Source organism: Ctenopharyngodon idella, chromosome 3 (genome assembly GCF_019924925.1).
Source record: "Ctenopharyngodon idella isolate HZGC_01 chromosome 3, HZGC01, whole genome shotgun sequence".
Classification (NCBI taxonomy): Eukaryota; Metazoa; Chordata; class Actinopteri; order Cypriniformes; family Xenocyprididae; genus Ctenopharyngodon; species Ctenopharyngodon idella.
Genome location: NC_067222.1, coordinates 58,070,354 through 58,085,166, shown reverse-complemented (window position 1 = coordinate 58,085,166; position 14,813 = coordinate 58,070,354). Strand labels below are relative to the sequence as shown.

Sequence of the window (14,813 nt, the reverse complement as noted above, 5' to 3'; positions counted from 1 at the left end):
AAACAGTTTCAGAGACTGTTAGGTCTGATGGCAGCTGCGTCCAACGTGATACCTTTTGGCCTGCTGTACATGAGACCTTTGCAGTGGTGGCTCAAAACCAGGGGGTTTTCCCCGAGGGGAAATCCGTTTCGCATGATCAAAGTCACGCGGCAATGCCTTCGTGCTTGTGTCATGTGGAAGAAACCCTGGTTTCTTTCCCAAGGCCCGGTTTTGGGGGCTCCTTGTCGTCGCTTAACGCTAACGACGGATGCGTCCCTCACCGGTTGGGGGGCGATCATGAGTGGTCGCTCGACTTAGGGTCTGTGGAGGGGTCATTATCTTTCCTGGCACATAAACCAGTTGGAGATGATGGCTGTGTTCCTGGCACTCAAACACTTCCTCCCAGATCTCAGGGGCCATCATGTGTTGGTCCGCACGGACAACACAGCGGTGGTCTCATATATAAACCATCAGTGGGCAACCAGTTTGGGCTACAGGGTGATATGGCTGCAGTCATAATTAGTGTCTCTTTCAGTGAAAGGCACAGATTTTACTAGTAAAATTTATATAATGAATAATATATGTGTCAAATAATGTTCTTAGCCTTTTCTTCCTGTAGGGGAGACTACAATAATTTACTATGAATTAAATGGAAACCAAATTAATACAATTTATTGTGTAACCAAAATACCAATAATGCCCAAAAGAAAAAGAATAAACTTAGCGTGTGACTTTTAATTATAAACAAGCCCGAAATACACCGTGACTCTTATTTTGAAATGTCTGTACTATTGCAGGCTGATCCTTCAGATTCTTCGATTCGATGTATGATGTATTCCGATGTATGAGTCTTGCCTGACTGCATTGTGCCAAGTGTAAAGTTTGGTGGAGGGGGGATTATGCTGTGGGGTTGTTTTTCAGGGGTTGGGCTTGGCCCCTTAGTTCCAGTGAAAGGAACTCTTAATGCTTCAGCATACCAAGACATTTTGGACAATTTCATGCTCCCAACTTTGTGGAAACAGTTTGGGGATGGCCCCTTCCTGTTCCAACATGACTGTGCACCAGTGCAGAAAGCAAGGTCCTTGACTCTCCTGCACAGAGTCCTGACCTCAACCCGACAGAACACCTTTGAGATGAATTCGAGCGGAGACTGTGAGCCAGGCCTTTCTTGCCAACATCAGTGCCTGACCTCACAAATGTGCTTCTAGAAGAATGGTCAAAAATTCCTATAAACACACTCCTAAACCTTGTGGAAAGCCTTCCCAGAAGAGTTGAAGCTGTTATAGCTGCAAAGGGTGGGCCAACTCCATATTAAACCCTACGGATTAAGAATGGGATGTCATTAAAGTTCATGTGCACACAAAGGCAGGTGTCCCAAAACTTTTGGCAATATCATTGAAGTCTGTGAAGTTTAATGGAGCCTGTTGTCAGAAAATGCACACTCGCAGGATTTTCTAACTTTTACAGGTAAAAGTATAACTGTAAAATGTAAATTGTGTGCTGAGGAAAGCACATCTCATAAGCATTAATTTTTTTAAAAAAAAGTTGCCAGCCACCACCAGCATTTTGATTTTCACAAAACTTTAATGAAGATTTTGTATGAATAGCTAAAACACATGAAATATGTCAATATAATACTACAGCCTCTGCTTTTAATAAAAGAATAACAAAACAAACATTTTATTCTACCTTTATGCAATCTTTTTAATAACACTTTAATGTGGTTATGTTTCATTATTATTATTATTATTTTTATTTATTTATTTATTTATTTATTTTTTTAAAATGCAACATTTGGAACAAAAAACTGAGAAAATCAAGCTTTTTTTTTTTTTTTTTTAATAAAGACCACGTCTGGATCGGATTCATAGATCACATCCATCAACCCCCCCCAAATCTTGCATTTTCTACTTTTGATACCTTACATATTATCTTACACCTCTTCATGTGCTCTATATTTCATTCAGTAACATTAAAAAGCTTTGATTTTAGTGTTAATGATTGATGATTGTGTTAGTTTGCATGTAATTGATTAAAGCTTTTATCGCTTGTTTCTGCTACTTTGTCTGTGTTTTGATATGGAGGTTTTATACTGTTTCAGATGAGCACCCCTACCGTATACCAGTGAAAACAGACTGCTGGAAAATACTGTCAATAACGGGAAAGCGTGATGTCATAAATGACAGAAAATCTCAAAACGTGTCTTAAAGGGGTGGTTAAATGCGATTTCACTTTTTTAACTTTAGTTAGTGTGATGTCGCTGCTTGAGCATAAACAGTGTCTGCAAAGTTACAGCGCTGAAAGTTCAATGCAAACGGAGATATCGTCTTTTAAAGTTAAATGCCTACAAACACGACCTGTTTTGGACTACAACGGGTAGGTGACATCATAAACCCTGCAAAACACACCCCGGGAACACGCAACAAAGTGGGCAAGGCCATGTGGTGCAGCATGTGGAAGCGGACACGTGTACACCGGACACGACGCGTCAAAAGATAATAGAACCCATTATAATTTGTGATATTTTCTACACTGGATGCGGCGCTGAAGACAGCTTCCAGAATCTACACGAGTTCAATGCTGGATTTGCTCAAAGGCTTTTACTGAAAGATGGAGCAGTTCCCACTTTAAAAGCAGAAGCTGCTGTTTATTGGCTTCAAACTGTAAGTACATTTTATTGTTTGTACATGTCTTTTAAACGTAGAGTTCTGTTGCTATTTTTGGTTGCATCAAGGACATATACAAAGAGCAACTCGTTTTTGCTTCGCTAGGCAGTTGGCTAAATTCTACAAACACCAACAAACTTCTATGTTCATAGACAAACAGTTGTTCATTCTATAAATTAAAAGCTACCTTTACAAAAATGCGACTACTTAGTAATGTATTCGGCTACAGTAAAGATTTAATCAGGATAAAACTGTATATTGAAAGCTAACAAACAGCAGTGACAGAATAAACACTTGGACACAAATACAAAATGAAATACCGTTCATAAACGTCCTTTAAAAGCCGCGATTGCGATTGACCCTCTTCATCTGGGTCTGATTCGGGCTCAATTTGATACAGCAATAAACGCCATTATTTACATTTTGACTGAAGCAACGGATGGTATGGGGCGTGTCGTTTCCGGACGCTTCAGCAAATCACGATACACTGGGCCAGCTACCAACCTGAGCACATTACGTAATTTGGAGAGAGCAGCTTCATAGAAGCAGGAAGTCAAACGAGCCGTTCATATGACAGTGGAAACAGAGGTGTAGAATAAAGGTAAAATATATGAAAAATACAGCGTTTTCAAAAAACGAAGCGTTAAGACATGTTAAACTGTGCCCCAAGAACACAATCAAGCCTAGAAAAAAACCACTTAACCACCCCTTTAAAATAAGAAATTAAGGGTGTACTTGCACTAGGTGATCGAATACAGGCCGAGCACTTTTGACCCCCTAAGTCTGATTCGCTTGACTTGTGTGATTGCTCAGTACTGTTCCCTGGACCGCTTGAAGAGGCACGGTTGGATTAGGATTAGGCTCGGTATGGATGTAGTGAGATTGCTAACCCTGCCAGAGTACCGAATGGTTACTACTTATGTGTGTGTGCTTGTCTGTCATAATTACAACAACAAATATCTTCTATAACTAATAGAACAGTACACTTTTCAATGAATGAATTAAACTATATTTAGGTTTATAACGGGTCCAGTTCTCACCTTATTAATGAACAGGAATAGTAGTTTGATTAAAGCTGCAAATTCCTCCATCAACGTCAACAATCTTTTAACAAGCTGATGATCTTAACCAGATGTGAAAAATACAGAAGAGATACAGAATGTGCAGTGGCGGGTCCCTTTGGACCAGGTTTGAAAACCACTGGTGTATTGAGTATAAGATCTTTAGACGGGATGGCCAACTCGGGTTCTGGAGGGACACTATTCTGTAGAGTTTAGCTCCATCCCTGATCAAACACACATGCAAAATTTAAGCCAACCTCAAAATTTAACCCCAAGTCTCTGCAAGACGGTGGTCCTCCAGGACCAAAGCTGCCCATCCCTGATCCATAGGGTAGGGTATAGACCAGGGGTGTCCAACCCTGCTCCTGGAGAGCTACCGTCCTGCAGACTTCAGTTTCAACCCTGCTCCTACACTCCTGTCTGTAATTATCAAGCAACCCTGAACACCCTGATTATCTGGTTCAGGTGTGCTTGATTGGGGTTGGAGCTGAAATCTGTAGGACTGTAGCTCTCCAGGAGCAGGTTTGGACACCCCTGGTATAGATCATATATGTTGTTGGTTTTGATGCTTTAAATGTCTAAATTGTTTTATGTCTGTTTTTGCCCTAAACCTAATGACACTGAAAGAGACGAGTCATGAACTTAATGAAAGGGAAGAAGAGAAAAAACATTATGATAAACATAATGATTTCATGACTGGGGAAAGAGCGACACAGGCTAAAAAGTCTTCCTCACAAAAAAGAGCTCAAAAGACAGGAACTAAAAGTTATTTCACCTGCCAACAGTGTGGAAAGAGTTTTAAACAACACAGATTACTTAAAGTCCACTTGAGAGTTCACACTAGAGAGAGCCCCATCACTTGCCAACAGTGTGGAAAGAGTTTCACACGTGAAGACTACCTTAAAGTCCACATGAGGATTCATACTGGAGAAAAGCCTTACACCTGCCAACAGTGTGGAAAGAGTTTCAGTCAAAAAGGAAACCTTAAAGACCACATGAGAATTCACACTGGAGAGAAACCTTTCACCTGCCAACAATGTGGACAGAGTTTCAGTCAAAAAGGAAGTCTTAAAGTCCACATGAGAATTCACACTGGAGAAAAGCCTCACACCTGCCAACAGTGTGGAAAGAGTTTCCCTGTAAAAGGAAGACTTATAGTCCACATGAGAATTCACACTGGAGAGAGCCCATTCGCCTGCCAACAGTGTGGACAGAGTTACAAAGAAAAAGGAAAACTTGAAATCCACATGAAAATTCACACTGGAGAAAAGCCTCACACCTGCCAACAGTGTGGAAAGAGTTTCAGTAGAAAAGGAAGTCTTACAGCCCACATGAATATTCACACTGGAGAGAAGCCATACACATGTGATCAGTGTGGAAAGAGTTTCACACATAAATTGACCCTTTATAACCACATGAATATTCATACCGAAGAGAAGCCATTCATTTGTGATAAGTGTGGTAAGAGTTTCAGATTAAAAGGTAACCTTAAGAGCCACACAAGGATTCACTTGAAAGAGAAGTCTTTTAGAAGTCGTCACTGTGGAAATAGCAGAGGTGTAAAGAGTACCTAAAAACAATACTTGAATTAAAGTTCAGATACCTTATCTGCCTCATCTCCTAAATCAAACACCTTTGATTCACAACTACCTGCTAATGTACTCGCATTCATGTAAAGTAGCCTTGTTGACAAGTTTGGGTGGATAAAGGCAAACATACAAGATATAATGCCTTCAATGCCTTCTTTATTGCAGGAACTGCTGCAGAAAATGTAATGGAGTAAAGTACATTTACTTGTTCAAAAATGTTGTCAAGTAGAGAGTAAAAGTTGCTAATATCTTTGGTACAAAGTAGCCAAGAAGACACTTAAGTACAGTAACTAATTACATTTACTCAAATACTTGACACTACTGGGAAATAGTTTCACAGACAGGAAAACTATGAGAATCGTGTAATAACTCACCAGAGAGTTCCCATGTCTTCAGTGTGAGAAGAGCATCCCATATCAAAAAGACCTGTGCCTCGTAAGAATGCTCTTAAGAATAGTCTTAAGCTTTGACTTAAGTGTCAAAGAATTCTTAGTAAAAAGTAGGACTTTTCTAAGAGTAAGAGACTTTTATAAAGAAGCTAAAAACAAATTTCAGTAAAGTCTAAGACTAATTTTTAAGTGCTGATTGAGGTGGTACTTTAGTGTGGTGGACTAAGCACTAAAAATGATGTCAACTGTAACAACAGATAAATCATCTGGAAAAGCAGAGGCTTTAGGAAAAACCCATACCCTATATGAAGTTTGGGGTTTATGAATTTGTATTTTGAAGATTTAAATGCTTGTGTATATGATATGTTGATACCTATGCAACATATTAGAATAACAAGAATCTTTAATAGTTTGTTCTTCAATAACCCAGCCAAATACATAGGTAAACACCCTGCTACAGACACATTGAGCCATAAAAAATCCACAGAGGAATTTCCCACTTAGAAATTCTACCTTTCTCATTGGTCAAGTCAACCCTAAGAGGTGTGAATTCTCCCAGACCTTAAAAGACCCCACCCAGTTCGTTCCCTCTCTCTTGCTCCTGACTGATTCTCTGTAGCTCCTGGCCGCTAGGTGGCCTCGACCTGCCCCAGCCATGTGCTCACCTAGAAGAGAGAAAGAACTCTTCCCCAAGACAGAAGAAATCCATTGCAACTTCAGCACCATCGGACCAAACTCTTAAAGACTCTCTGTGGTGAAAAACAAATTTTCAATGTTAACTAATGTTTATATGTCTATGTGGTGTTTTTAATATGCTTTAAGACAAAACATGTGCAAATTCAAGAATCAGCACCATTGCTGAGTATTTACTGTTTAAAACTGCAGTGAAAAAAAGAAAGTCTCAAACCCGCGGTTTGAAATCAAAGGAAAGCATAATTACATTGCCTAAATCATTCCTTGCTCTCTATACAGTGCACTACTTGACATTCACCATGTAGAAACTAGTAAATATGTGAAGAAATTACCAATTTCAGCTGCAGCTTTAGCATCTGTAAGGGGCCGTTTTTTTTTTGCCCTCACAGTTCACTGACAAGGTTTGTACTATAAATGTGATTGACTGTTAAAGGTGGGATATTTTTTCCTATTGAAAGAGTGATCTGACATAACAGCTCACTTGCAGCAGTTATTTTATCTATGGTTCATAACATTTCTTACAGATTTCTGCTCGTTGTAAATCAGATACAGATAAATTAGCACATTACCAGTACATAATGAGAGCGATTGCGTGTGTGAATTAGTCATACCGTATCTTTATTAATTGTGAAGCTGTGGTTTGTAAATAGTTCCTTCAAAAGCAGAAAAATATATGATATAATGAATTTTAAGTTTCTAAGCTACTTTAGTTATAAATAACACGACAGCACTTACAACTAGTTTCTGCGTTCCTCTCTGTGCGCGAGATCTTCACGTTTTGTGCAGCTACTGTTTGTATGAGTGTTCGTGCCACAATGCAGCTGCGTGAGCACGGTAGCTCGATATAATAATACACATCCGATCGATATAATTATATTATAATCGTATAATTCTCGACTACAGCTTTCATGCGGGTTGAATCTAGCCAGAGCAAGAGCAGAGCAGTGCAACTTTGGCGTTGTATCTCTTTTTTTTTTTTTTTTTTACTTCTTGTTAGCAGCTTTTTCAGCGTCGGGCCAAACCATTCTTTGCTTTCCCATTCCATTCTGTGCTATTCGTTTTCCACTGTGGGGCTGATAACGGAGCTCTTCAGTCGTTGCCTTAGTAACACAAGATTTTACACATGATATGCTATGTAAATAGTGACCTCGTTATGTAGGATGATCAGTTATTTCTTTTAATTGTATGATTAATTTGTGTTCATGTTGCTCAAATATCATGTTTAGCAAGCTACGGAGAAACTGGCAGCCAGACGACAGACAAGTGACTGTTTCTGATTGATGACGTCACTACTCGCATTCTAGCAGTAGCCTACGGTTCGGCACGGTTGGCTAATTCCGATGACTACGGTGTCTTCAAGTCACCAATTTTTCGGGATGCACTATACTATGAGCACCTGTTGCAAGCCCTTCTCAGTGCGCCGCTCAAATGCTCTGTCGCCCCCCCTTAGTAGCACGGTGTGATTATATTGTCCCGTAGCGTCTTACCTTAGTAAGAAAAATGACGCAGTACGAGTGTAGTATCGAAAGGTAAAGTACTCGGTTACTAATGTAACCTTTGTTCCTTTAGATACAGAACGAGTACTGCATACTTTGCCGCGCTACTTGCGGGCGCCTCATGCCGTTGCTTCAGTCAGAATAAAATCTGCTTAAATAGCCCGATTCCCCGCCCATTTTGGCGGGCTCGCTCACCATTGGCTTGGTTTGTTTACTTTAACTTCATGAACCAATGGCCATGCAGTTTCACTGCGTGATTGAAAAAGGCTTCAGTAATCAGAGAAAAAGAAGTTTTCCCCCATAGCGTCTTGTTTTAGAAAGACAAATGACGCAGTTCTCGTTCCGTATCTAAGGGAACTGAGGTTACATTAGTAACCGAGTACTTTCATTATGTAGTTACTATGGTTTTACTACAAAAACTATAATTAAACTATGGTTACTGTAGTAAAACAATAGTTGTACTATAAAAATCATGGTTACTACAAAAAACATGGTTGAGTTTCATAAGGGTGAGTGTTTGTAAGGATACTGATTGTTAGAAGGCAGCTGTCTGACTCTGAGATGAAGAACGGGAACATGGTTTGTGTAACATTAGCAACACATTATTAGCTGTTTGATAACGTAGTCAAGCAAAAGGCTAATCATATTAATTCATATTAATTAATGACAGAACCGTCGCAAGGGCTGTGCCAAGTGTGCGAGCGCATAGGGGCTCGCGCCAAAGTAAAGTGACAGCTGACTTGAAGTAAAGCCAATAAAGTTCATGTTTTTGTCCTTCGAAATATTTTAATACTATAAAACATAGCTAAAACAATATTGCTCTGAGTGTGTGACCGTGATTCATGTGCATATTCAGTGTGTCCTCGCACGCCAAGTTCTGAGAGATATTCAGTCCATTATAAATTCGAGAGCAGTCCAAATGTTTTGCAAAGGCGTTTTACCAATTCATAATTTAAAACACAATTTAAGCGTCAGAACATATGAGCAGTTCAGTTGCAGAGCTGTTAAACTGAATATATGAAGCGAAGCAAGCTTTTTTCTTAAATATCCACAACACAAACAACAAATTGCTCGTATCCAATAAAATAAGTTTTTTTATTGTTAAAACCGCCTCCTGTGAGGCTCATGTGAGAGTGCGCGCGCACACACACACACACACACCTCATTTACATTTAGTTCACACTTTAATTCATCCTCTCTAATCTACATGTAGCCTGTACTGGTGATTATACTGGATTTAATACAGATCACTGCTTTGATATCTTAAATATGAGATGATTCTGTATTATGACGACAACCCTGCTTTGTGCTGCTCTTTATTTCGAATGGTTTTGTGATCATTGTCTCTTCTGATCTAATTTCACTACTGCAGTGTACTTATTAGAAAATCAAACTCTCAGTTCATATATATTATATTGCTGTAGTTATTTAGCAGCAGTGGTTGATGAAGATGAGTGTCATTAGTGTGTTTTTGTATTATTGGTGTTTTATCCACATCATGTTGTGAGAAATAACGGTATTGTCTTTAATTAAAGAAGTTTTATAGGATTTTCTCACATATCCTGACTCCAATAATCAGTTTCTAACAGCAAACACTCAGAATAAAGTGAGATGATCTGCTAATGATCTGAATGTCTTGTTGAATGAGTGTTGATAGTCTGAGGATCATCAATATTAACAGAGCTGCTGAAAACACTCTTTATTTCATGTCAATAGTTCCTGTTTTCACCTCATTTATTATGCTGATGTCTTCAGATCTGCTGTAAATTGACACTTAAAGCTCATTTCATTGCTGTCAACAGACTGAGGGGATTTGTGGACCTCAAATATGAACAATTATTTTTGTCTTTATGCTTTTAACTGTTTTTCTTACAGTTCTTTACTACTAGATATCTCAATATTTTAATGGAGAAACTGAATAAAGTTCTGAATTAGCATCAGTTGCTTTACGATAGACCGATATAAATTCTTAATGCTCTAATGCAGTTTATGGGTGAAATACAAAAAGTGGTTAATATAGCACAAAAAATAATTAATTAAAAAAGAAAGAAAGAAGAAAACAACTTTTCAGGCATATTTAGAAGGAGAATCACTTGATGACAAATTCAAACACTGTGAAGGATCACACTGCAGCCCAAAATACTCTTTAATTGTCATTTTAAATCTTTAGACTTTATACCACTTTCCTTCAAACCACTAGCTTTCACCAGTTTGTCAGCAAGAAGTTTTTAATCATTTAAAATATAATGAAATTTAGTATGATCTCTTATTCTTATATATATTTTATTAAATACAGGTCAAAATAACGGATTCCTTTTTGCATTAAATGTATCCGTTACACTAAATGATGATGGGACATTAAAACATTTTGTTTTCACAAAAGTAATTTGAAACATTAAAACACACACATTTCACCTGATGGGTTTTCTATGTAAAATCACTTTTGTACATTTCATTTGATGCAGACACTACAGTTTGATCTCTGGACTTTAACCCTATAAAAACAAACACAGTAACTGATTTATTTTTGATTTGGGCAGATCAGCTCCTCCAACCAATCTGCAGTTCAGTCAACAAAGCCCCGCCCACTGCAATTCACTTAATGAAGCTCCTCCCACTGCAGTCACATCAATAAATGCTGGAATATTCCCATCAGAAGAGCACTGAAGCATCAGGAAGAGCTGGAAACTGCAGAGAACATGAGTGATCCAGAACCCTGCAGAATGAAACACACTGAAGATACTGAAGAACAAAGAGGTTGGTGTTTATTCTTCATTCATTCATGATGCTGAACAACATTCATGTTAGAAAGATTTAAGCACTTCTGCATTTAGAGAAACAGTAGAACTATGAAATGATACATACACAAATGATACATGCTCAGTTTGATAAACCGTCATATTGATTGTCAACATCAGATCAAACTAAATATGCATTTTACATTTATTTCATATCTGGTTCACAATTGGCAGGAGTGTTACCAGAATTTGTTTTCAATACAGTTTTCAACACTGTTATTTTTAGGAATAAACTGTAACACCAAAATGTTGGAAGTAAATGAACTTTCCAGAATGGCTGACAGGGTTGTGAGTGTAACTTGAGCAAAATCTCTTCTTACAGTAACTTTGGTAACAGGGCTGATGAATGCACTCATTCATTTGTGTAAAAACTGAGACAATGGATTGAGATTATTTTCAGAAGATGTCACTTCCTGGGCGTTTTTGAAAGGAGGAAAATCATGTCAGAAGTAACAGGGTTGAGTGAATCATGTAGGACACTGATAATAACACATTTAAAGATGCAGTCAGTCTAGACTTTGAGCATGTGAACTTTCTACAGAGACGGCAATGTCAAGATATGACGTGATATATATTTTTAAAAACATAAATAACAAATAATAATCACTCCAAAATTTGAAAATATACAATCTACTCCACTTTACTGCAAACTTCACTTGATCTTGTGTTTCTGGTGTCCCACATTCACATGCGTATGAATGGAAGTCAGTGGAAGGAAAAGTCTAGTGTGAACGGCCCTTAATAATTACACAGTTTTAGGCAAATAAATTAAATACTACAGAAATATGCTCTAATGTTTCAAATTAAAATAAATTGTGTAAGGCTTGATTTTCCTGCTAAAACAAAAGCTGAGATAAAACACCCTGCAATAAAACACCCCCAGGAGAGAAGATATTTTCTCCTTGTTTATCTGTGCAAAATAAAGTGTTATACTTGATTCATTCTGGACTGTGCATCAAAATGATCTGAATGTTTTATAGCAGTTGTCTATCACAGCAAGTCTCAATTTTATGACCTTTCACTTCATATTTCTCTCTTTAAATTATTTTGATGTACTGAAAATTAAATGAATATTTTTTTCTCTCATTTCAGACCTGATGGAAGAAAGCGAGGAGAGTGAAGAACTAAAGACATTTCTAAAGAAAAGAGCCAAGAAAACTTTCACCTGCACTCAGTGTGGAAAGAGTTTCTCAACCAAACAACATCTTAAGGATCACATGAGAGTTCATACAGGAGAGAAGCCGTTCACATGTGATCAGTGTGGGAAGAGCTACAGTCAATCATCAAGCCTTAAAGCACACATGAGGATCCACACCGGAGTGAGACCGTTCACATGTCACCAATGTGACAAAACATTTCTTGGGGAATCAACCTTAAAGAAACACCTGAGAGTTCATACAAAGGAGAAGCCATATTCATGTTCTGTGTGTGGAAATAGTTTTTCACAGCTGCATTATTTACATAAACATGAGAAAATACACACTGGTGTGAGAGAGTACATGTGCTTTGAGTGTGAGAAGACTTTTACTATAGCAAACCATTTAAAACAGCACCAGAGAACTCACACTGGAGAAAAACCTTACAAGTGTTCACACTGTGACAAGAGATTCAGTCAGTCATCATCTCTGAAAACACATGAGATGATCCACACTGGAGAAAAACCTTACAAGTGTTCACAGTGTGACAAGAGATTCAGTCTGTCATCAAATCTGAAAACACATGAGAGGATTCACACTGGAGAAAAACCTTACAATTGTTCACAGTGTGACAAGAGATTCAGTCAGTCATCATATCTGAAAACACATGAGAGGATCCACACTGGAGAAAAACCTTACAAGTGTTCACAGTGTGACAAGAGATTTAATCAGTCATCATATCTGAAAACACACAAGGAGATCCACAGCAGAGAGAAGCGGCACACGTGTGATCGGTGTGGAAAGAGTTTCTCTTTTAAAAATCAGCTGAAGATACACATGAAGATCCATGCAGTGGAGAAACCACATCACCACAGTCTGCAATCATGATAAGTAGTTCATCTTTGTGTGCTGAGCAACAATCCCTCTTCTGTGTAAGGTAGACAAATCTCTCCTCTCCACCTATAGTTGGCGCTGTTGCTCTGTGGCTGCTGTTGAATTATCCAGGTTGTGAATGAGGAGAGACCCCGAAATGCCTCATTCATTCATTTATTCATAGTTAACTGTTTCTCAATATGTGCTCTTGTCTGTACTTGTTTGAACGTCATCAGTCGCTGTCCAAGTACTGTTCCAATTCAAAGTTCACATCTAGCCAAGTACAGTTCAAATCCCCGGATGTGTTCTTGATCCGCCATTTTATCGAGGATGCATTGAGAGGTGACTTGTGCAGAATGCATCTTGCACTAACCAGCAAGTGTCAGTAGCAGAGGAGAAAACCCATGTAACACACTACTGTTATTATGTCATGATATGTAGTTTTAAGAGTTTTCAGGCATGTAGGAATGTACTGGTTTAAAGCTCAAATTTGTGGTTTATTGATAAAAGTAGCACCTATTTGGAGTTGTGAGATCCAGATGATCACTGGGCGCTCATGTACCCCGCTGAGAGCATCCTTACCTCAGCTAGTCCTTCTGACGTTTGCCGCTGGCTCTGATGTCTCTGTAGTGCTTAAACATAATATAATTCATCTTTTGTAAATCTAACGGGTGATCTTTGGTCTCATAAATCTATAATTTGTTGAACTAAAAGTGAAATCTCATAACTTATAGTTTACTGTTGTAGCCTATTAGAGCGCTGACTTTGTATGTTTGACTGAATCATTTGCTTTATTTTTCATTGTAGCTTCTTATACCTTTTGCTTATACTTATATAATGGGTATTTGGCTATTGTTGGCCATTAAAACTGACATTTAACAAAAAGAGTCAGGGGTGTGTTTTATATTTGCAGACTATATGCACATATTGACACATATGTTTGATATTTTTAAAATGGAAACAAAAAGAGGAAGAACTGTGTTTTATAGTTTGTTTGGTAATAACTATACATGCAGTGAAGACTGTAACACTCTGCCTAAATAAGGCAGGCTACACAAATAAAGTTTTTTCTTTTCCCTCCTAAAACTGTTTGAATGAGTGCAGATACAACAAATAACCACAAAACAAAGAATAAATTCCAACCTAGAGTGTATTATACAAGATGAAACAGAAAAGCAATATATAAAAAATGTATATGTGTGTGTGCAAGATTGTCCTTTTAAGTCGTTTTGAGTTCGGGAGCGCGTTGAACAGCACTGTCCTGTGACGAAGTCCAAGGCAAAATAATCCCACCAGGTTGGATATTTCCACAAGAATAAAAAACAGTCACAGACAAAAACAGGGAGTGAGAACGGCGCAATCGCGTTTAATTATCCAAAAAAAGCATGTCGAGTGTTGCTCCAGAATGCCAGTAAGTTCACTTCTTTTATAGGAAATGTCATGATCCTGATTACGTCACAGGGATTCCCTGGCGGGTTGTGGCGGAACTATCGCGAGACAAAAAAAAGGAACACAAACACTTGACGGGGCAACAGAAAGACAGGTGAACGTCTCGGTTACAAAGGTAACCCTCGTTCCCTGAAGGAGGGAATGGAGACGTACGTCGGACAGACCGACGAATAGGAATCTCGCTAGAGAGGCCAATCTACTTCGAGTGTAACTACAACGAGCCAATGCACATTGGCATGCAATCATATGCATCAGCTGCTCGCCTCGCAGCGCGGGTATATAATGAGCAGCAGGTGTGTTGCATCTTCAGGTTTTCGCTGAGGAGCCGAACCGGATAGGCGGCAGCATCAGCGGGGTACAGCGACTGTGGCGACGGGACGTACGTCTCCGTTCCCTCCTTCAGGGAACGAGGGTTACCTTTGTTACCGAGACGTTCCCATTCAATCGGTCACGTTCGACGTACGTCGGACAGACCGACGAATAGGAATCCCTACCAAAGCGCCACAGGAGCTGCCCCCTTCCAGCGCTCTGTTGTAAGCCACCTGAACCCCCTTGCCTACGGACGGTGGGACAGGGCTAACACAGAGAGTGTCGATCACTGCTGTTCCCCAAAACCCATTCAGTGAGACTATTGGATAACGCTGGGAAAGCGCACCCTTCTGCTGGGAAAGGAACGCTGCGGAA

At 39.0% G+C, this 14,813-nt stretch overlaps 2 protein-coding genes across 2 annotated transcripts; both read left to right on the top strand.

Annotated features, from left to right (window-relative positions):
- Positions 1–455: 455 nt before the first annotated feature.
- Positions 456–5,295, top strand: LOC127508869 (gastrula zinc finger protein XlCGF8.2DB-like). Its single transcript, XM_051887338.1, has 2 exons — positions 456–1,446; positions 2,081–5,295. The coding sequence occupies exon 2, from the start codon at positions 4,297–4,299 to the stop codon at positions 5,278–5,280; it is 984 nt and encodes a 327-aa protein (XP_051743298.1). The 5' UTR covers positions 456–1,446; positions 2,081–4,296; the 3' UTR covers positions 5,281–5,295.
- Positions 5,296–10,453: 5,158 nt separating this feature from the next.
- Positions 10,454–13,760, top strand: LOC127508867 (gastrula zinc finger protein XlCGF7.1-like). The gene is made up of 2 exons (XM_051887335.1): positions 10,454–10,630; positions 11,764–13,760. The coding sequence occupies exons 1-2, from the start codon at positions 10,573–10,575 to the stop codon at positions 12,693–12,695; spliced, it is 990 nt and encodes a 329-aa protein (XP_051743295.1). The 5' UTR covers positions 10,454–10,572; the 3' UTR covers positions 12,696–13,760.
- Positions 13,761–14,813: the final 1,053 nt, after the last annotated feature.